This window comes from Mirounga angustirostris, unplaced genomic scaffold (assembly GCF_029215605.1).
Source record: "Mirounga angustirostris isolate CCGP_5_RB_7025 unplaced genomic scaffold, mMirAng1.0.hap1 SCAF_4, whole genome shotgun sequence".
In the NCBI taxonomy this organism is placed as follows: domain Eukaryota; kingdom Metazoa; phylum Chordata; class Mammalia; order Carnivora; family Phocidae; genus Mirounga; species Mirounga angustirostris.
The window spans coordinates 20,164,225-20,191,018 of NW_026991712.1; the positions used below are offsets into that span (position 1 = coordinate 20,164,225).

General features: G+C 38.4%; 1 protein-coding gene across 1 annotated transcript; it reads left to right on the top strand.

Annotated features, from left to right (window-relative positions):
• The first annotated feature begins 3,736 nt into the window (after positions 1 to 3,736).
• On the top strand, positions 3,737 to 5,817 carry LOC123860486 (vacuolar protein sorting-associated protein 45-like). The gene is given in 3 exon segments (XM_045899189.2): positions 3,737 to 4,472; positions 4,474 to 5,477; positions 5,480 to 5,817. Coding segments are annotated over 3 exon segments (1,713 nt in total). The 5' UTR covers positions 3,737 to 3,861; the 3' UTR covers positions 5,578 to 5,817.
• The last annotated feature ends 20,977 nt before the right edge of the window (positions 5,818 to 26,794 follow it).

The following is a 26,794-nucleotide window of genomic DNA, read 5'->3' on the forward strand; positions in this document are numbered from 1 at the left end:
CTATCAGTAGTTCATTATTATTCTTTTCCATTGTTAATATAACATTTAATTATATGTCTTTTTAAAGATTTATTTATTTTAGAGATAAAGAGGGAGAGCACAGGGGGAGGGGCAGAGGGAGAGGGAGAGGGAGAGAATCTCAAGTAGACTCCCCACTGAGCATGGAACCCCACATGGGGCTCGATCTCATGACCCTGAGATCATGACCTGAGCCGAAATCAAGAGTCAGATGTCCAACCGACTGAGCCACCCAGGCGCCTCACATTTAATTGTAAATTTATGTATTTTATTCTTTAAAATTTTTATTTTGAAATAATCTAAGCTTACAGAAAAGTGGCAATAAGATTACAAAGAGTTCCTATAAACCCTATTAACATCAAGGAAATACATGTGTTTCTACTAACCCATGTATACACTTATATCTATATTTATTTTTGTATCTATCTATCTGTATGTACCTACTACAGGTAAATATACAGATCCTAATATAAACACACACATCAGAACAAACATGAGGTCACACTGTATCTCTGACCCCAATCTAGCAGCGTTCCAATAGTTGGAAACCTGGCTCTCATTACCTACAACTTATTCATGAAATCAATCATTCCTAGCATACACATAAAGTACTTTTGGGATAGTTATCCATAGTCCCATGAAAAAGAAACTGTCCAACCAGAGTACAATGTTTGCTTACAGTTTTTGCCTTTAACCTTATAGCATATAGTCAAAACACCTTTTTTTTTTTTTTTAAAGATGTGTCCTTTCAGCCCTAAACGCTTTTTTACAAAGTTATTTAGGCCAGCTCATTTCTCCCCCATTTGCTCCAGTTGGGTGATGTCCTTCATCTGTAATAAAGTTAGATTTACTTGTTACACTCTGAATTTCATCTTGGTTTCTCTTCACTAACCTGGTTGAGTTTTTAAATTTTGCAATGGTAAAATACACTTTTTGTGAGGTGTAGTTTTATGAGTTTTTTAAAAAAAATAAAATCATGTATCTACCACCAATAGCATGAAGAATAGTTCCATTATTTCTTGGTATTATCCCATTGAATAAATAGTTCATTATTTTTAGTAGTATGTATAAAGCTTCTATGAACATGTGTGTGCAGATTTTCATGTGAACCAGTTTTCACATCTCTAGGATAAATGAGCAGGAGTGAAATTACTAGGTTGTAGGATTGTTATGTCTTTAATATTTAAGACAAATTTCCACATGATTTTCCAGATTGACTGTACCATTTTACACTTCCACCCAGCAATGTCTGAGTGATCCAGTTTCTCCACATCGCCAGCATTTGGTGTTGTCACTACTTTTTATGAGTCATTCCAAAAGAAGTGTAGCAATATCCCTCTGTGGTTTTAATTTACATTGCCCTTATGGCTAATGTTGAATATCTGCTTTTTTTCCAACTGTTCACTCTCTTTGGTGAAATGTCTTTTCATGTCTTTTGCCTAATTTCCAGTTGAATTGCTTGCTTTTTAATGTTGAGTTTTTCGAGTTTCCTTTTGTATTCTCGATAATACTTCTTGGTCAGATTTGTAGTTTGCTAATATTTTATCCCACAATATGGCTTGTCTTTTCAACCTCTTGTCAGGATCTTTTTTTTTTTTTTTAAAGATTTTATTTATTTATTTGAGAGAGAGAGAATGAGAGACAGAGAGCATGAGAGGGAGGAGGGTCAGAGGGAGAAGCAGACTCCCTGCCGAGCAGGGAGCCCGATGCGGGACTCGATCCCAGGACTCCAGGATCATGACCTGAGCCGAAGGCAGTCGCTTAACCAACTGAGCCACCCAGGCGCCCTTGTCAGGATCTTTTGCAAAGCAAATGTTTTTAATTTGGAAAAAATCCAGTTTATCAGTTTTTCCTTTTATGGGTCATGCGTTTAGTGTCAAGTCTAGCTTTTGATCCTAAAGATTTTCTCGTACAGTTTTCTAAAAGTTTCATCATTTTACATTTACATCTAAGTTTGTGATCCATTTTGTGTTAACTTTTTTTAAGGTGTGAGGTTTAGACCAAGGTTTATCTTTTTTGTCTGTTAATGTCCACTTGGCCCAACGCCATTATTAAAAAGGCCATCTTTCCTCCATTGAATTGCTTTTGCACTTTTGTGAAAAATTAGTTCTGTATACCTATTCCTCTGCCAGTACCACCTAGTCTTGATTACTGGAGCTATATACTAAATAATACCTTGGTTTTCAAAATCGTTTTAGCTATTCTATTTCCTTTGCCTTCCTATATAACTTTTTGAGTAATCCTGTTTATATCTACAAAAAAATCTTGCACAGATTTTGATAGCAATTACATTAAAACTTTATATCAGTTTGGGGATAATTGACATCTGTACTGTGTTGAGTTTTTCAATTCATTGTATGGTTTTCAGCATACAGATCCAGATATGTTTTATTGGATTCACACCAAGCTTTAATTTATTTAAACAGCTTCTATCTAAGCTATTTTATATTCTGGGCCTGATAGTTCTGTGTTCCAAAGTCTTGGGAGATCTAAATTGTTGGTTGTTGCTGGTAGCTTTCATTCATGGTGGCTTATCTTCTGTGCTTGGTGACGTTTGATTATCATCTCATATATGGGCTGCTTTGAATTTGTGGGAATGAAGAGTGCTACCCTCCAGAGATGGTTTATATTTGCTTCTGCTCAACTGCAAAAGTTGATTCCCACTTGGCATCTTTCACGATCATCGGTAAGGGTAGGGTCCAAAATATATCTCCATCCTTGGAACCCTCCTGTTGCAAAGCTAGTTTTCTGATTTGCATTGAAAATATATCCTTTAGGCAACCTTAGCTTTTGTCTTTACTTACTTGTCCCTCAACTAGTTTGAGGTTACTCTATTATTATTATTCTTTAAAGGCAATCTTGGAAATTTCCTTTTCTTCATTCATTTTGAAAGCACATTTTTGTGCAGAATTGATTGTTTTTTCAAAAAAAAAAGGCCTTAAATAATAGAAATTCATGCATGTCCTTTTAAATTTCTAAGTTGACTTTCCCCTCTCCTAAGCTTGGCCGACTCTAATGGATTCAACACAGTTCTTTTCTGCCTTCTTTGCATATATATTCTTCTATTATATTACTCACCTCTTTAAAATGTACCTTTTTTACTAAAGGTAAATACTTACCACCTCTTACTTTTTTTGTACCTTTACCCTCCACTACAGTGCCTTGCCCCTAATAAATGTTGGTTGAAATTTTTCTACCTTCCATATTTTCTATTGAAGTAGCCTGCACGTAGTTGGAGATTTGGAGATGTTTATTTAATGAAGAGTTTGCTAGAGTTAGAGAAAAATGGGAGTTGAATTTTCTTCTTTGGAAATATTCCAGATATGACTGTGGAAAGATTTCTGAGTGGCATGAAGAATGGAGGTAAGGGCTAGGAAATTTACATGCTGATTTTCTTTGAAAAATCACAAACAGCTAAACAAATTGGGACCTAAAGGAACTTTTCATTATCAAAACTGATTTTTGCCCTAAAGTAAATCACTTGAAATTGTACAAAGTATATGTAACTATAATGCTCCCTGGTGGCCATTTTCAGCCAGAGCAAAGAAAAGAATTGTAGTGTTCAACAAATAGATGTGCTGGGTATTCTGAAATGCAAAGACTATAATATTTTCTTTAATGTTTTAAGTTTTTAGTTAAATTCTAGTTAGTTAACAGATAGTTATAATGTTTTTAAGTCAAAACTGTTTATGCAGAAATCTAAAAAAGTTTTCCTTTCTCTATAAAACATTCCAATTGCTGCAGAAATAAAAACTATCCCCTATTGAAAAAAGGCCGGGGGTTAATTTAGCAAGACAAAAGGGGGCGGGAAGGGCTGTAGGGTTAACCTGTCAATTCACCACCATGAACGTGGTATTTGCTGTGAAACAGTACGTTTCCAAAATGATAGAGGACAGTGGACCGGGTAGGAAAGTATTCCTCACGGATAAAGAGACGACTGGCATAGTGAGTATGGTATACACACAATCAGAGATTCTTCAGAAGGAAGTGTACCTTTTTGAATGCATTGATTATCAAAATCGAGAGATCATGAAACACCCGAAAGCAATTTGTTGTCTTCGTCCTATGAAGGAGAATGTGGATTATCTGACTCAAGAGCTCCAGAGACCAAAATACAGTATATATTTTATTTATTTCAGTAATGTGATCAGCAAGAGTGATGTGAGGTCATTAGCTGAAGCTGATGAACAGGAGGTTGTGGCTGAGGTTCAGGAATTTTATGGTGATTATATTGCTGTGAATCCACATTTGTTTTCCCTCAATATTTTGGGTTGCTGCCAGGGTCAAAATTGGGATCCAGCCCAGCTATCCAGAACAACTCAAGGACTGAGAGCTCTCCTTTTATCTCTGAAGAAATGTCCCATGATTCGCTACCAGGTTTCATCAGAAGCAGCAAAAAGACTTGCAGAATGTGTTAAGCAGGTAATAACTAAAGAATATGAGCTGTTTGAATGGCACTGAGGTGCCTCCATTGCTGCTTATTTTAGATTGTTGCGATGATGCCATCACCCCGTTGCTAAACCAGTGGATATATCAGGCCATGGTCCATGAACTACTGGGCATAAACAACAATCGGATTGATCTTTCCAGAGTGCCGGGGATCAGTAAAGACTTAAGAGAGGTGGTCCTATCTGCTGAAAATGATGAATTCTATGCTAACAATATGTACCTGAACTTTGCTGAGATTGGTAGCAATATAAAGAATCTCATGGAAGACTTTCAGAAGAAGAAACCAAAAGAACAGCAAAAACTAGAATCAATAGCAGACATGAAGGTTTTTGTTGAGAATGACCCACAGTTTAAGAAGATGTTTGGGACTGTATCAAAGCATGTGACAGTGGTTGGAGAGCTGTCTCCGTTGGTCAGTGAGCAGAATCTGCTGGAGGTTTCAGGAGTTGAGCAAGAACTGGCCTGTCAAAATGACCATTCTAGTGCTCTCTGGAATGTAAAGAGGCTCCTGCAGAACCCCAAAGTGACAGAGTTTGATGCTGCCTGCCTGGTGATGCTTTATGCTCTACATCATGAGCAACACAGCAGCAATAGCCTACCAGGACTAATGATGGACCTCAGGAATAAAGGTGTTTCTGAGAAGTATCGAAAGCTCATGTCTGCAATAGTTGAATATGGTGGTAAACGGGTCAGAGGAAGTGACCTTTTCAGCCCCAAAGATTCTGTGGCTATTACCAAACAGTTCCTCAAAGGATCGAAGGGAGTAGAAAATGTGTATACTCAACATCAACCTTTCCTACATGAGACCCTGGACCATCTCATCAAAGGAAAGCTTAAGGAAAACATGTACCCTTATCTAGGCCCCAGCACACTCAGAGATAGACCTCAGGATATCATTGTGTTTGTAATTGGAGGAGCCACCTATGAAGAGGCTCTAACAGTTTATAACCTGAACCATACCACTCCTGGAGTGAGGTTTGTCCTTGGAGGAACCACAGTGCATAACACGAAAAGCTTCCTAGAGGAAGTTCTGACTTCTGGACTGCACAGCCGAAGCAGGGAAAGCTCTCAATTTACATCGAGCCCAGCAAGCAGAAGATGAAATGGTGATGGCGAGGTGAAGAGAATGGCGTGACTTCCCCTCTAGGCTCTCTGCAGGCCTTCCCCGCTGGCTAGCGGTGTTGGAGAAGAGCCTTGGGTTTTGTGCTTGTCGTTATAACCCATCTCAAAGTAGCCTGCTAATTCCTGAACTGTTGGCACAGATACCAAGACTCCCAGTCATGAGTTGTGAATAAGTCTATGCCCATCCCAACCCACTTTTCTCATGGTTTCTGTATTAAATAAACAGATGTATTCCTTGTAAACAAAACAAAACAAAACAAAACAAAACTATCCCCTTTTAAAAAACAACTTTACATACTAAAATCTTTCTTTCCCCACCAAAATTTGGACTTTTGCTCTTTGACAGTTAGCAAGTTGAATTACTCATGACCCCTGCTGCCAAAAAGATCAGAATGTTGTGGGGATATAGATATATAAATAAAAACTCTTACTGAGACAAATTCAATAATATGGGTTTGCACAAAACCCAAAGAGAAGAAAGAGAGTAGATTGAGGATGGTCTAAAGAGGAATTGATCTTTGATTTATGCTTTGAAGGGTAGGTATGCCTCTATTAAATAGAGCAGTAGGAGAAGGGCATTCCAGGCATGGTACAAAAGCTTGGACAGGCAAAAAATACCACCTTCTCAGGCACTTTCTGGTAGTGGCTTGCACATGGGCTATATGTCGGGTTCTGGCAGAAAATATTGGAAGGAGATGAGTACAGGAGTCAAATAATGTAAAAACAGTCATAGTGTATGAAGGAATTTGAGTTTATGTGTTAGAAATGGAAGATCACAGATAGATTTTTAATCTGGACAATGATTAGATTTTGGTTTCGTGAAAGATCTCTGGTACTGGTATGGAGGAGGGGTTAGAGGGGCATTAGGAGTACAAATCTGTTGTAACAATCCAGTAAAGAAGTTATAAGGTGCCTATTCAGAATGTTGCAGTAGTGAAGGAGAGCAGGAGAATAATTCTAGAGAGATTTTGTTATACACTTGGACAGACTTGGTGACCAACTGGATGGAGGAGGTGGAAATGGTGAAAGATGTTAACTGTCTGCACGGATAAAATACTACTAACCCAGATAAAAAATATAAAGAGAGAAGCAGACTTGGGCAGAGGTCAATGATAATAAGGACAGTGAATTTATTTGGGAGTAGGTTCAGTATGAGACATCTACAACATATGGTAGAGAGCTTTTACTAGGCATTTGGAAATATGAGTCTGGAGCTCAAGAGAGAGAGATCTAGAGTGGTGTTATATCTGTGAAGGAATTCCCCACACTTTGAATGTGGTTGATTTAGGGATCACATCTAATGAGTGGGAAAGAATGGAATTGATAGCTTGTGTCTTCGTAGACTAGGTTATAAAAGGCACTGTGGATTCCTGCTTGCTTTCTTCCTTGGATCACTTGTTCTGGGGGAAGCCAGTTGCCATGTTATGAGGACACTCACTTATAAAGAAATCCACATGGCAAAGAAGTAAATTCTCTGGCTATCAGATAGCAAGGAACTGGGCCTTTCTGCCAACAGCCATTAGTGAGATTGGAAGAGGATCTTTCAGTCCCAATCAAACCTTCAGATGGCTGCAGCCCTGTCCAAAATTTGGACTGCAGACTCATAAAATAGCCTGCAGCTAAGCTATTCCTGAATTCCTGATCCACAGAAACTCTGCAATAATAAAAAAATAGGCATGATTTTAAGCCACAAGGTTTGGGGATAATTAGTTATGCCTCATTAGATGACTAACACATGAGGCCATGTGCAGGTACAGGGGTCAGCATCCCTGGCTAGGTAGCTGCATCTCTGCTACAGTTCTATTATTATAGAAGAGGGAATAGATTTCAGTAGATAGCAAGTTGAATTGTCTTCTCCACCCTATGGTAATTAATTTGGATTATATTTAAAATACAATGGTAAACTGTTAAATGGACAGAGGAGTGGACTATTCACATGCTTTGTTATGAAAACAACAAAGCAGGGTTAGAGAAGAAATGGGAAGATGGGTCAGAAACCTTTTGAAGTAGTTTAGGCAAGAGTTGCTTCTGCTGTGAGCCAGAGTGGAGGCAATGGGGAGACAGATAGGTGACAACTCAAACTGTATTTTGAAAATAGTAAATATGAGAGGGCTATGGAAAGGATTAAAGTTTTTCACCATTCCCCAAAAGTGTCCAGGCAAAGGGAAGAGGCCAAAGGATGAAACCAAACAAGATGAAGACCTTCTGAAGCCAGTGTGTGAAATGAGTGGAAAGGACACTGGGCCAGAGTAACTCTCAGATCTACCTACAGAGCCCTGTGATTGACTTTGGTCTGGTTCATGAGTGTGCCTGTTGGGTGTGTTTAAGACAACCCAATGTAGCAGATGAAATGTAGATTGCATCCCCAGAACTATCTAACGTCAGGAACATATGTGAGGGTGAAAGCTGCTATATTTTGATTATGGTTCCAACATTACATATGTTATCACATATAAAAATTCTCATGACAAACCTGTGAGAGAGGTCTATTAGATTTTCATTTTGCAGAAAAATAAACTGAGAATCAGAGAGATTAAGGGACTTGACCAAGTTCACAAAGCCAGAGTAGGATTTGAACACAGGTATGTTTGACACCAAAGTCCTTCCTTTTAACCACTAAGTCCACTTCCCAGCCCTGCTCAGAACCCAGCACCTCTTTAACACTTCCAACCTGACCAGTTTGGGAGCTTCCAGAGACAGCTCCCTTGGCTATTATATTCATATTCTCAGGATGGTTGTTGACAATGGCAATGGAAAACCTATTTCAAGCAATTTCATGGACAAGTATTGACTCAAGGAAATCAGAGCCAGGTAGAAAGAATATTGAGGATTTTCAAATGGTGTCAGTAGCTAACAGATTGAACGTGGGGATACACAAACATTTATTTTGGAGGATTCTCAAAATGCTTGATGGAAAAATCTGGGGGGTGTGTGTGTGTGTATGTGTGTGTAAAGGATTCTGCAGATGTAGTTCAAGGTCAAGAACAGAAACTTTGATTATGGATGTAAAGGTCACTTCATTTGTATCTGCAGACAAGAAGGATCCGGTGACTTTGAGTTACAGCAGTGCTTGATCCAGGGAGTAATTTGTGCAGAACTGATAAGCCATCGATTTGAATAAACCTGAGTAGACTTGAATATAGAAGCTTAGAGTTAGAAGGACTCTTAGAGGTCATATACTTTAGCTCTCTGGCTTAAATGAGAACACTTTTCTTCGTAGGAAAGACAATCATCTCCCTCATCCTGGCCTCAGAATGATAAAAAAAATTATATTCTATGTTTTCTTAAAAATGTAGCCTTCTTACAGAATGCAAATATTTTATGAACATTTCTCCCACATTTCTCTGACATTAACTGGAATTTGAGATAAAAAACTCGGGTTATAGACCATGGCCTAATATTTTGGAGGTATAATAATAACGATAATAATGTATCATAACTATTATCATAGCATAATTTCATAATTTGATTATGAATTAATCATAATACTGTTTTCCATATCTTCTGAATTTGAAACATCATCTATTCTGTTGCTTTATAATAATAACGATGATGATAGTAATTGTTATTGTCATTATAAAGCAATAGAATTAGGCAGTCCTTCAAATTTGAAATACCTTATGAAAAGAATGGTATTTGATGTTTGTACATACAACTATCTCATTCATTGGTGAAGTAGGTATGATGATCTGCATTTTGTGTATACAGAGGCCCAAAGAGTTTAAGGCACTTGTTCAAACTTAACATAGATAATAAATGGAAGAGGTAGGACCTGGACATATGGCCTATTAATCTTGTCTTGCTAACATTCATTTACCTTTATCAGAGTATTACTTCAGTCCGTTGTTCTTGGGAAACAGTGCTTTCCCACATGTATTTCATGGATTGCCTTGAATTGGGTTGACCATACCCACAATGCAATGGATGATGCCTTACTGAATCCAACCAGTCTTAGTTGGATAGCAACCACACTTCCTATTGTATTACCATGGTCCTCCACCCTAGTCCACCTCCTTCTTCTTATTGCCCCCTCTCACCAGGGTGGGAAATTTTAGGCAATGAGAGAAGTTCAACTAATTCTCACCACACTATCTATCCATCTGCCTTAATCGATGCTTACTTTCTCTGCCTTGCCTCTCGTTATTATGGATAAAATGTCTATATACATATCTAAGGCCAGTTCTTTTGCTTGGGTCTTAGATGCCATAGCCCTAGCAATTCTCTTCTTTCCAACCCCTGATTCAGGGAATTTTTTCTCTCTTTCTCTAGTTCATTCCCATCAGCACACAAAAATTCTATAATGCCTTCCATATTCAAAACAAAACAAAACAACCTTTTTACCCAATATCATTCTCTTTATTTCATTTTATTGCAAATTCCCTGAAATGTTATCTGGAATCAATATCTCTGATTTATCTCCACCTATTCTCTATTGAACCCAATCCATTCAGGCAATCACCCCATCACACCCATGCAACTGCCCTTGTCAATATTTCCATGACTAGGGTGACTCACGTCTCAGTTTGTACAGACAGTCCTGGCCTCTGCCTGTTCTCCAGGAATAATTTTTCACTCTCAAAGTGCCTTGATTTGGATGATAAATTATATGTTCACTATTTGTGACCTCCACACTGATAAATCCAGCTAAACACAGCACTTCTCAATGCTCATTATACTTAAACTAATAACATGTCACACATCTTATCACATCTTTCTTTCTTCACTTGTCTTCCAAGATCTCACGTGGTTCTCTTCTTATATTTCTAGTAGCTTCTTCTTAGTGTCCTTAACTGGTTCCTCCTCATCGCCCCAGTTAGTGAGGGTTGCAGTGCCCTAGGGAGCAATCCTTTGAACCTTCTTCTTCTCTACCCATCTATACTTATTCTCTTGTTAATCTTGGCTTTAAACACCATTTATGTATTAACTATACCTACCTTTAAATCTTTATCCTAGATTTTTCCCCTGAGCTTCAGACTCATATACTATCTATTTAACTGATAGCATCCCAATCATAACATATCCAGAAGTGAACTTTTGACATATTCCCACACAAAAAAATTGCTCTTACCCCAATCTTCCCCATCATAAGTACCAACTACAGTTTGCAGGAACTGAACACTTTGATCTAATCCTTGAGCCTCATTTTCTCTCATATCTCGCATTCACTATGTCATCAGATCCTGTTCTAACAGCAAACCCTACACTCCTCTCCTCCTCCACTACTTCTGCATGTATCTCTCACCTGAATTACTGCGGCATCCTCATAATAGGCCTTTGCTTCCGTAAGATATACTCTCAACAGAACAGCCAGAGCAATCGTTTACACAAATGCGACATATCATACGTCACTCTTCTGTTCAAAATTCTTTAATATCATATCTCATAAAACCCAAACTCCACACAGTGACCTACAGACCTGCTATTATCTTTCTTCTTTACCCCTCTGATGTGACTGGCTCCTTTTTTCCTCATTGCTCACTCTGCCCACAAGGGCACAAGGGCATCCTAGTGTTCTCTCCACCTCAGGGCCTCCACAATGCTGTTTCCTCAGCTTGGATTCCCATCACACAGTTATCCTTGTGAGTCACTCCTTCGTCTTCTCACTGAAGCTTTTCCTTGGCAATTCCTTTCCTTCCTATATGAGTTTCTTAGAGCTACTGTACCAAAGTACCACAAAGTGTGTAGCTTAAAACAACAGAAATGTGTTCTTTCACAGTTCTGGAGTCTAGGTGTCTGAAATGCAGTTGTCAGGAGGGCCTTGCTCCACCTGGAGACTCTGGGTAGAATCCTTTCCTGCCTCTTCCTCACTCTGGTTGTGGCAGGCAATCTGTGGCATTCCTTGGCTGGTGGCAGCATCACTCCAGTATCTGCCTCTGTCATCACTGAGGGTCCTTCCAGTGCGTCTCTGTCTTCACATGGCATTTTCTTTCCTTATAAGGACTCCTGTCGTATTGGATTGGGGCTCACCCTAATGACCTCATCTTAACTTGCTTACATTTGCCATGAACCTATTTCCAAATAAGATCACATTCACAGGTACCGGGGGTTAAGACTTCAGTCTATGTTTCTGGGGACACGATTCATCCTATAACACTTCCTTCACACAATATTTCTTACCTGATTCTCCTTTGAAATTTTCTGTGTAGCACTTACTATCATTTCCCATACAAGACATTTTATTTTACAGATTATATTACTGACTGTAAATATAAGCTCTACAATGACAGGGATTTTTGACTCTCTTGTATTTTGCTGTTACCCTGGTATTTAGAATAGTGACCAGAACATAGTACACATACAATAAATAGTTGTACTAATGTTACTGATTAAATGTTGATGTTGTTGGGGCGCCTGGGTGGCTCAGTCGTTAAGCGTCTGCCTTCAGCTCAGGTCATGATCCCAGGGTCCTGGGATCGAGCCCCGCATCGGGCTCCCTGCTCCGCGGGAAGCCTGCTTCTCCCTCTCCTATTCCCCCTGCTTGTATTCCCTCTCTCGCTGTGTCTCTCTCTGTCAAATAAATAAATAAAATCTTAAAAAAAAAATGTTGGTGTTGTTTCTTTTTGCAGTGATTCTTTCAAGTGTCTTGAAATTTAGGGGGGTGGAGGGGAGAGTTGCTTGTGCAGATTGAGAGAGGGTAGAAATACTATCTTCCTTTGCAGGGGTTGGTAAGCTATTGTCTTCAGGCCAAATCTGGTCTGCTGCCTGCCTTTGTAAATAAAATTATAGTGTAATGCAGATAAGCTTATTTGTTTATATATTGTCTAAGGCTGCTTTTGTGCTACAATGGCAAAGTTGAGTAATTACAACAGAGATCACATCCCCCACAAAGCCTACAATATTTACTGTTTCGTCCTTTATAGAAAAAACAAGTGTTCCAACCTCTGTTCTTCTACTGTTCCCATAAGTTTAACCATGGGGATTGGTGATCATTAAAAGGGGATCAGATTTAAGAATTAATAAACATTCCTCAAGTGAAAATAAAAGGAAGCGGGAGATGGTTTTCAGCAGCTCAGTTAATTTAGACCACTGGGTGTCTCTCTTCCCTAAACTTTACTAGTAAATGTGGAGCCAGACATCAGCCAACTGGGACCGTGACATACCAGACAAATATTGACAGTTGCTAAGGCAACTGGGATAAAGTATTGGCCAAAGGATAATATAGGCGCCAATTGTGCGTGCCATGTTTCTCACATAGGGGAGAGACGGAGAGAAAATGAATGAAAAATATATTTCAAGATCCCTCTTTGACTGTGGCTTAAGAACAACTCACAGCTGATGTTTATCTGAACTCCTTTTTTGTTTTTTCTGGAAATTAACACTTTGGGGACTTGGGGGTCCTTAAGTCAGCTAGCATATGTCACAAGAGGGAAATCCGTTCGGGTATCAATTCTCTTTTCCAGTTATCCCTGGAATTTACTGTTTTACACTGTGTTCTCATGGCCAACTATAAGGCCACATATATTTTTTGGCTTGTTTGCTCATTTCACAGAAGTGGTTTCTGCAACACCTCCTTTCAAAGATTTCTTGTTAGTCAACATTGGAATAATTAGCCTGCCTTTTTCTTTGCCTCCTGCACCATGGTCTGAGGGAGTTTTTAACCTGTGGTTGAATTTGAGCTTTTGTCATTGATTAATCTTAAGCTTTTGTCATTATGCTAGTGCAAGGCTTCCTAACAGTGGCATTATTGACATTTTTGGATGAATAATTCCTTGGTGTGGGCTGTCTTGTGTGTTGCAGGGTGTTGAGAAGAATCTTTGGCCTCTATCCACTAGATGCCAGTAGCAGCCCCCCAGTTATTAGGATCAAAAATGTCTTCGGATATTACCAAACATCCCCTGGGGAGCAAAATTATCCTCAGTTGAAAACGTTGTGCTAATCAATGCTTAACCATATATAAATATTTTTTTTTCCAGTTATTCTTAAAGCCTTCTCAAGTAGAGCTTGAGTTTCAAAACATGAATGGGAGAGATTTTGGAGATTCTAGATTGTTCAAATTGTAAAAGAGAACTTCAGTTTTTCACAAAGTTAGGAAATTCAGAAATTAAAAACATTGATGATAAGCCCAGAGAGGTCACTAAACAGGAACTGCTTTCATTCAGTGAGAAACAAAATAAGATCTCCCATAGGAAATTTTGAGGTCTCTTTCTGTATGGAATATTTAGAAGTCATGCTATTGAGATCTCTTGCTTAGTGAGAAGTCGTTTGGGATGGTCTCAGAACATGCCCCTGCTTTGCTCTCCCCAAAGCCTTTCAAATGACTAGAGTTTGACTGGCTGAGTTTGGAGCAGCTGGGACTGATAATGGCATGGCATCTAGGAAAGTTGTACATCTGATATTTGTCTTCTGGAAAACCATCTGCCTGTCCACAGCCCCTGTGAACTGCCCGGTCTTTGAGTCTGTCCTTGAAGGCTGAGTAATCCCATTTCCCCACTGGACAGGAGGGGCTGGCTGAGGTCATTATGACGATTCATTAGCAGCATGTTGGGCTGTAACTCCCAAAGGAGCTTGAAATATTGATTTTATGCATGTCATGCTAAAGATTGAGCAGTTGTAATCCTACTTTATATATTACTTCTTGCAGATTTAAAACAAGATGGCTTTGCCACCAGGGTAGCTGACATGCTCTAATTAATCTTTGTGGAAAGAGTTTGACATGTTTAAATGAGCTCATCCAAATAGCATCAGTTATCCTTCTCTGATACTGAGGATATGTTGGAACGAAGCATGATTTGGGAAGAATAGAAATCTCACCCTTCTTTCTTGCTTTTTCTTGGCTAGATTTGTCATCTGCAAAATGGGTTATGATTTATACAGTCTATAAGAGTAGTGTTGTAGAACATATTTTGCTATGCCTTACAATACAGAGAAATTGGCATATTCCCAGTATGCCTATGTATGACCATGGGGTGACATCCATTTAATGAAGATTGTCTTTTCCAAGTTCTCTAATGGATACTGTTTAAGAGCTTTCTAGAAAAAGCCATAAGCCACAAAACCAGCAGGATTCTTTACTATTCCTTTGGAAAAGTTAGGCAATTAAATCTTACATCATTTGTGGGAAACATGACTGATGGTTCAAGTGAACTTATTATAAGTTATTTCTTTTGAGCTTACAGACTGCATATTTTTCTCTCAAATGCCAGCATCATTAACTAAAATGTGAGAGCACTGGAACTCTAAGGGATCTTAACAAGTAAAATGGGCAGAAAAATCAGTACCTCAGTGAGTAGTTATGAGAATTGAATGAGATAATGTGTGTAAGGATAATTTGGATTGAGAACCAATCTAATGAAAGTTGAAGCTATCTCATTAGGGTGGAAGAGCATATATCAGACCTAAGAATCCAAGGCTCCTTCCTCAAGAATTCTATGGTCATTGTTTCCACAAAGGGTGAGGTCAAAGTCATGCTGAAAGGAAGTATATCAGTTTTCATGTATCACAATAGACTTTTTTTTTTTGGTTTGAGCTTGTTTTGTTTTTGAGGAAAAATCAATCCTTGCCCTGAGATACTGTACCTTCTTAGGTTAACTCCTGAGGATATCAGTTGAATCTCTTGAGGACAAAAGGTGAAACTCAGAACATTCATTTTTTGCCTCATTCACAGAACTCTGATCCAGCTCTACCCTCATAAGTCAAACAGGTTATTGAGTAGAACTTCCTTCAGCCTCAGGCCAATTCCTCAGGCACTTGAGTTTGTAAAAGTTAAGTAGCCCTAAAGGGACTTTATTGGGGAGAGGTGGAGTTATCTGAGAAATCATATTGGACTTTGGAGTGGAGGGCTTGAGAGAATGTTAATGTGAAAAAAATAAGGAATATTAAGGAAATATAAAGAATTCATTTGGAGCTATCTTTCAAAGATTTCCTTTGCTAGTGAGGCACAAAGGAATGCCTAAGTTGGACAAAGTTAACCTCTCCTTTATTACCACTCTTCTTTTGAGATCTACTCTACCTCTCCCTTTATATGTTTCCATCATAGTCTAGTAAATATTTGGTATAAGGAAGAAAGGTAAAGTGGCTTTCAGGGAAGAGCAGGTATTAGTTTCCCAGTCATCTTGTGGACACTTGTGATAATATAACTGGGAGAACGCATTTCCCCTATCTTATCCCTCACCTTACCATAGATTACCAAACGAAGCTGTTATAAGTATTGGCATTATGGAAGCAGGTCAGAGGCCCAGAATCGGGTAATAGCAGCAGGAAAGTTCCTTCCAGGCTGGAGAGAAAATAGAACTGAATTCTTTGAGTACCCTACATAGGTTAGCAATGAGTATCTTCTACAATAGAAAAGGAGGATCTTGCTATATTTGAGTTTCATATGTGCTCAGTAAATGTTACGTTAATTAATTCTCACATAATGATATAACATGTCTTCATGGAATTAAGTTTGGGGATTCCAAACATCAAAATCATAGGGCATTTTGTATATCACCTTCTTGAGAATGACCTTACCTACACTGATTGCTTAGTAAATATTGTCTTGTTAAACTGAATCAAGATAGAGAGGTATTATTTGTGACACATCATCTTGTGTCACATAAAGAATACTTGTAACAGGAGTTACACTCTAAAACATTTGATATGATCTTCTGCAAAGCACAGAAACATATACAAAACCAAGATAGTTGTCTTGTCTGGTAGGGGTCATTGATTCTTTTAGCTAAATGACTCACATATATTGACCATTTTTGCATATGGTCAAAAAATTTTTTTTTTCTTTTTTTAAAGATTTTATTTATTTGAGAGAGAGAGAGCACATGAGAGGGGGGAGGGTCAGAGGGAGAAGCAGACTCCCCGCCGAGCAGGGAGCCCGATGCGGGACTCGATCCCATATGGTCAAAAATTTTAAAGCCTAGCTATAATGTTTCCTTTTCTGTTTGCAGCACAGTTAAGGTACTTAAACTTCGTAAGGAAAATGTCCACAAGATGACAAACATTGACTTTTCCTCCTTATTGCTCCACTAATCATCCAGGGGGTTGGGAGTAGAATGCCAAATAGGCTTTTTCAAATATCAAGCATCTGGATGATGAAAAATTTGAATTTATATTCACATGTCTTGGAGTTGTATAGACAGTTAATGACCCCTAATAAAAACTTACACCAAATGGGAGTTTAGAATTTACAGATTACTTTTATAGACATTTCCCCCCTAGAGCTAAGAGAGTAGTACCTTCTTTAAGCCACTATGGCCTTAATCCTGATAAAAATTGGGTGTCTCGTGGTGAAGAAGGACCTTTAAAACACAATGGTGTTAGAGCCTTTTGTTATCCAGGCATGGACAAAGAGAATCAACAATATCATTTAAGACTGTGCTGGTGTTAAGTCTAACAGTTCAAGTAAACTATCCAATTCCAATTCTTGCCTTGATGGGTAGGTTGGGGGATAGAGGGCCAACGTTGCTGTCCAGACTCAAAGAGACAGAAAGGGCAAATTTAGGGAGAGCATGTTTGGAGGACATACATCAGAAATTGGGCCAGGTTAAGGCTAAGGATAAGACTCAACAGGAACAGTCCAAACTAAGGCATATAACTAAAAGGAGGTTTGCTGTTAATCAAGAAGGGGAGCATGGAGCAGTAGGTGTGGGCAGGTGTGAACCTTGGACGGATTCCTGAGATCATCACTGATGGAACTTTCCAGAATTTTAGCATCAATTTTACAAAGGTAAACTGTTTTATTTAAACTGTTTTGTTTGCTTATCAATTAATACCTTTATTCACTCATCTAATCTCTCTATCTAATGATCCTTCCATCCTCTCATCAATTTATTCTTTTATTTTTTAATAAAAATAAAATTTTAATAATGTATCCAACATTTATTGAGTACCCATCTTGTATAGAATTATTGCTTGATATTTCATAGAGGAGTGAAGAGAGTTAAATACAGCCCATGAAGTGTTATCTATGACCCATAATAATGGCTATAATAATTTCAGATTGAGCATGAGGCTGCTCAGTGGACTCTATTATGGATGGATAAAGGCTTTTTCTTAGTTGTGCTTATGTAGAAATTTATCCTGTGTTTGTTTTCCACCTCTTAAGTTTAGGGATGATGCCAAGATGGCTCAATAAAGGCAATCTGATAGTTTAGCCTAGAAAAGAGGTCATCAGTGGGCACACAGCAAATGTTACAACTCACTGTCATCCCAGTGGACCAATGGACTAGGGAGTGCTTGCACATTCTAAAAATCTTTTGAAGAAAAGAAAGCAAGAAACTAGTTAAGTTGGAGAGAGAGAAGAGAGGGAGGCAAACATAAAAGCTTGGAAACAAAGCAACACCCTTTTACTATTCCTCTAGGTGGTTCCTCATGAGTTGTGATGTATCAACTCTCCCTTAAAATCAAATCATGTAACTAGCAGGGGAATCTGAAATAGCAAAGAACACCTAAATAGGCTTTTATCCTATAGAAGTCACAAATCATGAGTAGTTTAAAATTTGGCCAAGTGCCTGCAAGAGCTCTATATAACCAGTCAAATCACATTTGCCTCTGTGTTTACTGCCCCTGTACAACATGTTGCCCCTGTACATACACTTAGCTAGCCAGGGTGGGAGCGATGGCTTGTAGAAAAATTCAGGGGGTCTTGGCTATTACTATGTATTTCAGAGTGAGACTGCAGAGTTCAGGGGATACCCAAGTCAAATAATAGCACTCCCCCCATCAGAATACAATAAAATAGGGGCGCCTGGGTGGCTCAGCCGTTGAGCATCTGCCTTTGGCTCAGGTCACGATCCCAGGGTCCTGGGATCGAGCCCCGCATCGGGCTCCCTGCTCCGCGGGAAGCCTGCTTCTCCCTCTCCCACTCCCCCTGCGTGTGTTCCCTCTCTCGCTGTGCCTCTCTCTGTCAAATAAATAAATAAAATCTTAAAAAAAAAAAAAAGAATACAATAAAATATCTTCTCTGGACATTTTAAAGCTATTCCCTCATCAAAGAAGAGAAGGGCACAAAACTAAAAGAGTAGTGGAAATTAATGTTGTGCAGCTTATGAAATTTGAGGCCCTTATAAATCCACAGTTGACTTATATAGGATTGAAGAAATGTATAAATCGATACAAAGTCTTGGGAGAAAAACATGCCCACTAAACAGCAGGGCTTTTAGAAAACAGTACTTGTACTTTACTTTTGTTCCAAGTTTGAGAGATCTGTATTGCATTAAACCTCCTGGTGTGGTATGAAGTTCAGCTCTTTTTTTAAAGACTCTGTGTCCAACATTGTAAGAATGTATCTGTGGTGGCCAATCTAATATGACAAGAGGTATGTGGTCAGACCTTAGACAATCCCAAGCTTCAGTTAAGTAAAAGTATTAGCTAATTAATGCATTTCTCTTGGATATATAGTATAGATTGATTTAAAAATGTCAGTGAAGACCTACCAAATGGATGAATTGTTTTCAATATATTGAAGGAGTGGTAACGAGTGAGTAACTTGGGTTATAAACAAATTGTTTGAATGAAATCATCCATTTCAAAAAATGATCTGATTCAATGATTCTGTCTACAAAGCTTTGTTTTTATAGATGCACCTTGATATTTTATTTGAGCAGCCTAACAAAGCAAGTGGTCCCATAAAAAAAAAAAAGTCAAATTCATTGATTGGTTGGTATAGTTTCTTTTTATAGCTATTTATGAAATAAAACTGTTTTCTAATTGAAGTATAATTAAAGTACAATGTTATATTAGTTTCAGGTGTACCTGTATTGATTCAACAATTCTTACATTACTCAGTGCTCATTGTCATAAGTATAGTCACCATCTGTCACCATACAACATTATTACAATATTACTGACTGTATTCCGTATGTCACACTTTACATTTCCATGACATTTATTTTATTACTGGTAGTTTGTACTTCTTAATCCCTTTAATCTATTTCACTCATCCCCCCACCCACGTCCCCTCTGGAAACCACCAGTTTTTTCTCTGCATTTAACAGAGAGAACTGTTTGTTCTCTGTTTATTTGTTGTATTTTTTAGATTCCACATATAAGGGAAATCATATGGTATTTGTCTTTCTCTGTCTGACTTTTTTCACTTAGCATAATACCCTCTAGGTCCATCCATGTTGTTGCAAATGGCAAGACCTCATTATTTTTTTTTATGGCTGAGTAATACTCCATTGTATATATATATGTATATCACATCTTCTTTACCCATCCGTCAGTGGACACTTGGGTCGCTTCTGTATCTTGGCTATTATAAATAATGCTGCAATAAACATAGGGGTGCATATATCTTTTCAAATTAGTGTTGTTGTTTTCTTTGGATAAATACCCAGTAGTGGAATTACTGGATTATATGGTAATTCTATTTTTTAATTTTTTTGAGGAACCTCCATACTATTTTCCACAGTGGTTGCATCAGTGTGTATCACCAACAGTACACACGGTTTCTTTTTTCTCTGCATCCTGGCCAACATTTGTTATCTCTTGTCTTTTTGAGTCTAGTCATTCTGACAGATGTAAAGTGATAGCTTATTTTGGTTTTGATTTGCTTTTCTCTGATGACTAGTGATGTTGAGCATCTTTTCATGTGTCTGTTGGCCATCTTTGTCTTTCTTGGAAAAATGTTATTCAGGTCTTCTACCCATTTTTTTTAATTGGATAATTTGTGGTTTTTTGGTGTTAAGTTCTTTGTGTATTTTGGATATTGACCCTTTATCAGATACGTCATTTGTAAGTATCTTTTCCCATTCAGTAGGTTGCCTTTTCATTTTGTTGATGGTTTCCTTTGCTATGCAGAAGATTTTCATTTTCGTGGAGTCCCAATAGTTTATATTTTTGCTTTTGTTTCCTTTGCCTGAGGAGACATATCTAGAAAAATGTTGCTAAAACCAATACCAAAGAGCTTACTGCTTCTGTTTTCTTCTAGGGGTTTTCAGGTCTCCCATTTAAGTTTTTAATTCATTTTGAATTTATTTTTGTGTATAGTGTAAGAAAGTGGTTCATTTTCATTCTTTTGCATGTAGTTGTCCAGTTTTTCCAACATTGTTTATTAAAAAGATTGTCTTTTCCCCATTGTATATTCTTGCCTTCTCTGTTGTAGATTAATTGTCCATATAAGTGTTGCTCTATTTCTGGGCTTTCTATTCTGTTCCATTGATCTCTGTGTCTATTTTTGTGCCAGTACCATACTCTTTTGATTATAAACTTTGCATTTTCTGTTGAAATCTGGGGTTGTGATACCTCCAGCTTTGTTCTTCTTGCTCAAGATTACTTTGGCTATAAGGTTGGTAGGATGTAGTTTTATAGCTGGTTTCTTGGTTGGCTTTTTCATATCTCTACCACTTTGAGGGATGTTGTATAGATATAGTTTTAATTAATATTTGCATTGTTCATTTCATTACCAGTGCCTAAAGAGACCAGAATAAATCTGAAGGCTATGGTTGTTATTTTCTAATCCAGAAACCAGAGTGCTTTTATTGTAAAGAGTTCAGCCTTCAGAATGCTCATTATAATAAAAGAGAAAAGAAGGAGGAAGGGCATTTCAAGCTCTTGGGGGCTGGTGGCAAGTCATGCTGCAGGCAGTCTGGCCTCCACAGCTGGGTGCCCCTGGGTTTGAGTCCTTATCTGTCTCATCTATAAAATAGGGCAATAGTACTCATCTTGTAACACAGAAATATTAGGTTGTAAAGATGATGTTTATAAGTGCATGGCACATAGTAGGTACTCTATAAGTCAGTATGGATGGGACCACAGAAGTTGGTGAATTCAATATCCTTGTTTTGTGGACATAGAAGTCCAGAAGCTATGCAAGTAGAACATGTTTTTTTCCAAGTTCAGTGTTTTCCAATATGTTCTGCTACTATGTTTTTGCCTTGGCTGAAGAGGAACGTGGTAAGGGAGGACTGAAGAGAAATTGGGAAAAATTTAGTGGATAGCATTTTGTGATGGGCCTTGAATGATAGATTAGACTTCAAAAGGTGAAGCTAATGGAAGAAGGACATCCAGTTAGATGATATAGCAACAGGAAGAGTCTGGACACAGTAAAACTTGAGCCCTTCTGCCAAAGGGAAAAAAGATCACATGATCCCTCTGAACAAACCATTGGACATAGGCTTGGAGGATAGATAGTTCTCTTAATGAGGGCTTATAGAGAAACCTCTGAAACTCTTGCCTCTCTGTGTCATGAAATCTTCCAGGTATGTGCTTAGTAGGCATGCGAGACTCCCTTTTCCCATGGTTGCTGCAGAAAGACCTTTGTTAGTAGCTGACCTTCAGATGAGAAACTGGTTTCTAAAGAGGCTTCAGATGAGGAACTGGCTAATATAAGAACAGGGGTCTGAACTGCCCCAGACTCAGTTTTGGGACATTACTTTCTCTGGATCCTTTCTGGACTTTGGGGGGCACCCAATATGGGACTGAGCTCTAGGGAGCCCATTGTCATGAAAATAGTCAAAATGGCAAGCAGAAGAGGAAAGGCTAGAAAGATTTGATAATTTAATATGAAAAACTGGGGTCTGAGGAAAAACTAACACAACCCCCCCAGACTATAAGGTTCCTGAGGGCAAGCACTGTATTTGCCTTGTTCTCTGCTTCAGTTCCAACATATTACTTAGAAGGAGGTAGATGATCAATCCATATTGTTGAATTGATTAATTACTCAATTTATTAACACATAAAAGAAATAACCCTTGCCTTCATCCCAGTGGTTGGTGAAAAGCTCAGGACCACATTCCTGACAGTTCTTGGTCTCAGAATTTGTACCCAAATTCAATGGGGTTTTTTGGCTAAGAACTGCTTATGTCCCCCATGCCTCCTGTCACGGAAGTTCCTTAGGTGGTGACCAGTATCCAGAGCACAAATTCTCAGAGCTTAGTACTAGCTCTTCATCCATTTGACTCTTTTGAACATGGACTACCTACTTCCTCAACTGGACTATATGTAATCCCCAGAACATAGACAATAACACAGAGGGATTAAATGCATAAATTCTGGATTCTGAATGTGAGGGTTCAGATCTGGGCTTTGCTACATAATAGATTTATGATCCTGTGTAAGGTACTTATCCCCCCAAAACTTTATTTTCCTCATCTGTAATTTTGAGATGTAACAGTACCCAACTCATAGGATTTTTATGAGGACTAAAGTAAATGTGCTAATCTATGTAAAGCACTTTGCTTATTGCCTGGTACTTAATAATCTTGTAAATATTATTTCTCTTTCTCCTCTACTTTGTCCCTTTTTAAAAAATCTTTTTAAATTGTATATATTCTTTTTTTTTTAAGATTTTATTTATTTATTTGAGAGAGAGAGAATGAGAGACAGAGAGCATGAGAAGGAGGAAGGTCAGAGGGAGAAGCAGACTCCCTGCTGAGCAGGGAGCCCGATGCGGGACTCGATCCCGGGACTCCAGGATCATGACCTGAGCCGAAGGCAGTCTCTTAACCAACTGAGCCACCCAGGCGCCTAAATTGTATATATTCTAGTGCTCGCTTCGGCAGCACATATACTAAATTGTATATATTCTAAAAGCAACATTTAAAATATTTCATATTTATGAAAGTAAGATAAATCACACAACTGACGGTGTGTCCTAGGTGAATTGGCATAATTTTTATTTCTTTTTGCTACATAAATTAATAATACATCTTATTATTGATGGCATCTAAAATGAGATAAAATTGGAAATTATTGTTGTTACTGATAGTCTGACTACTACGTGAAGTATGCAAGGAGATATGAAACTTCAGTGTAGACATTGCACATCATTCTGAGGCATCAATTTTACTTGAAGATTTGGGTGGGAAATGTTGAATATGCTAACCAATTAGAAATCTTAAATGCTATATTTTTATATTTAACAAACATGGATATAGTAAAGAGAAGTCAAGATTTACCTGATTTTTAATTGAAAAATGTGGTGTGCCACAGAAACTTTGACCTGAAATGCTGGATTTCTGCTATAGGTGTTCATTACACTTATCTGCTTGAAGCAATGTGACAGAAAAGTATGAGAAGCACAATGAGAAGCAGTGGTGAGAAAATCAGACAAGGTCTCTGCCCTCATGGAGCTTAGCGTCTTGTGGGGGATGGACTTGAAAACTAAGAACAGAGATGGGGTGTTTTAGCTGCTGTGATAGTAATTGTTACAAGAAGCAGTTGAGCACAAAGGAGGGAGTGGTCAGTTCTGTTGGTGGGAAAAAAACGCCAGTCAAGAAGTCTTCTCAGAAAAGATGAACTTAAAAGTAGATTCTTGAACAAGGATACAGAGTTTGGGGAGATGACAGGGCCCACCCAATAGGATCCTTGTAGTCTTTGTCCTTTTCTTCTGGGGGCTGAAATTCTCTGCAAAGTATCAGGGAAGATTCTCCCTGCTGAGATTTAGGAAGTTTTAGAGGAACTAGAATATGCATTTACTCGCATCTCCCCTGCCAAGGTCCTCCGAGGATCCTGTGGGTGGCCTTGCTTCAGCAGGACAAATCTGGGTCCATTTGGGGCATACTGATCCTTATTTAACCCACACAAAGAACTTTGTAACCTCTTCCCCAACCTTTTCACCAACCACTGGGATGAAGGCAAGAACTTTGTAACCTAGTAGAGGTTCAGAAGCCTGCTTCTCAGATTTTGCTAATAAAATATAAGTCCAAGCAACATTCTCTTCTTGGATTATAAAACATTTATTTTCAGGCTCCTTCCAGTAGAACCAGTGGTCAATTCATTCTGTGAAATTCTGCCATTTGAATGCAACTATATCTTCTTTTGTAGAGCTCCCTGGGCTGAAATTCAGACCTTCAATTTCTTGTCCTAAGGAGAGATACACATCCTTTAGGAAGAATGGTACAACAGTGACATCCTTACCCTTTGCACCTCCTGATTATCCCCAGAACAGCTGGCTTAATGTAACAGTAATTCACAGTCCTCAGCTGGATGGCTGCAGAGAATTTGTCATTATTCAGAGTTCAGCAAGTGCCAGTAGTGTTATTGAAGTGGTAATTGAATTTGGTGAACCCTCTGTGGTCCAGACAGCATAGCACTGCAGCGAGAACCATGCAGTGCGGTTACGATGAATACATTTCCAACAATAATGAATCTTCAAACTAAGCTTGATAGCACATAGCCAAAAGGACATTCTGTTTTGATAATGTGATTTATGATACTGAGCATTTTGGATTGAAACCCGGGCAGAAGCATGACAATGTGTACCTATAGGAAGATCCTGGAAAAAAAAAAAAATCCAGTACTGCCTAGAAATCTCTGTCGAAAGTTCTACTGAAAATCTCATCAAGCACAGATAGGTATATGACAAATTATTTCCTTGTGTAAAGATGTCCTTGCCACATTCTTGAACTGAATCCTTGTGGGATGGAAGAAAAATTCCCAAATAATTTTCAATGAAGTGTGCCTTATCACTAAAAGGCAATTAAATGCTTTCAAAATTTCACATTCACAGAATGATCTCAACAATCTCACTACTTTGCAATGCTGTTTCTAAAAGAGAACATTTATAGTTTGGGAAAATAGCACAAAAATGAAAACTGCTGGAATTGTTTTGGTTGCTGAAAATACACTTGGCCTCATGGCTGTGGTGCTGAAGAAAGGAAAGAGCTTTGGCTCTGAGCTCAGGCAGACCCTGAGTTTGAACCCCAGCTCCTTCATTTACTGTGTCCTTAATAGGCAATTAGCTTCCTTTATACTCTCCATATTTCCCTGTAAAAATGAGGTCAGTAATATCTACCTCTGAATAGAACAAGCAGAGAATAAGGGGCAGAGCTTGGCTCTACTGGATCTTATTATTATAATAGCTGTCATTTGCTGGCCTACTATGTGTCTGGCACAGTCAAGTGCTTATGAACACATATTATCTTAACAACAATGTGTGGTTGATACTTAGGGTAACCAATTTGGCCCAGTTTTCCTGGGACTGTCCGATCTTACAAATAAAAGTCCTGTGTCCCAGAAATCCTCTCTGTTTGGGACAAATGAAGATGGTTGGTCACTCTATCAATATTATGGTCTCCTCTTACAGGTGTGGAAACTGAGACTCAGAGAGTATGTGCAAATTGTTCAATATCCCACAGCTGGGAAAGAGTAGGCCTGGTATTCAAACCCAGGCTTGAGTAACTCCAAAACCTGTACTCATTCTGCAGCCCTCAACCCTGCTCAGTAAATGTTGCTTTCCTTGCCATATTCCTAGAACATTCTGGACTTAACGGATATTTTTAGATCAGGTCACATTTTTTCAAATGTTTCAAACTAAATTATAAATTTAGTTATAATTTCAGGACTGCATGCATGCATGTGTGTGTTTGTGTGGGTCTCAGAGTGGAGGATTGCTCTCCAAGTGGCAGTGATAATGAAAATGATAGTTTAAAAGCCTAACATTTATTTCAAAGAACATTCTATCTGTTGTCCATCCATTCATTTTGTCCATTCACTCATTTATTTATCCATCTGTTCAACGGGTTTATAGTGAAGTCTTACTGTGTGCCAGATACTGGGGCAGATACAAAGAAGATTAAGATGCTGGCCTGGAGATGCTCAATGTCATGGAATTTAAAGAACGGGTTGTAAAATACTGTGACACTATGAGGCAAGCCCTCCATCATTCCCACCTCCCCTTGCACACTCAAGCCATGCAGATCTTCTCTACTGAAGTTCCAAGCTTATTCCTGATACTAGGTTTTTTGCATTAGCTCTTACTTCTGCCCAGAAGATTCTTTCTCCTAATCTTGGTCATTCAGATCTAGGATGAAAAGTGACCTCTTCAGAAAGAGTTTCCTTGACCACCTCCAGCTAAACTGGCTACCAAGAAATTCTCTATTAGATTGCCCTGTTTGGTGATCTTCATAGGGTTTATTTATCACTATTTGATATTCATCTTCATTGATCATTTACTTGCTTTTCACCTGCTTTTGCCAACAGAGAGAATGTAAATTCCAGGAAGGAGAGGTAACTTGTTTATTTTATTGTTTGTTTTATTTTCCCAGAACTTAAAACAATGCTAGGCACCCAGAAACAGTCAGTAAGTGTTTTTTGAATGAACAAAATGAATGAATTAGCAAGTATTTTGGATGCTGGAAGGGGCAGCCCACTCAACATGAATGAGAAGAGGTATGAGGGGAACTTTGCTTGAAAGGATATCTTAATTTAGCCTTACCCTTTTATCCCCCCTGCTTTAAAAGGTAGTATGTTCTCAGTTAAAAAAAAAAGAAAGAAAGAAAGAAAAGAAAAAGGTAAAGAAATCACAAGCAACAACAAAAAGGCCCAACTT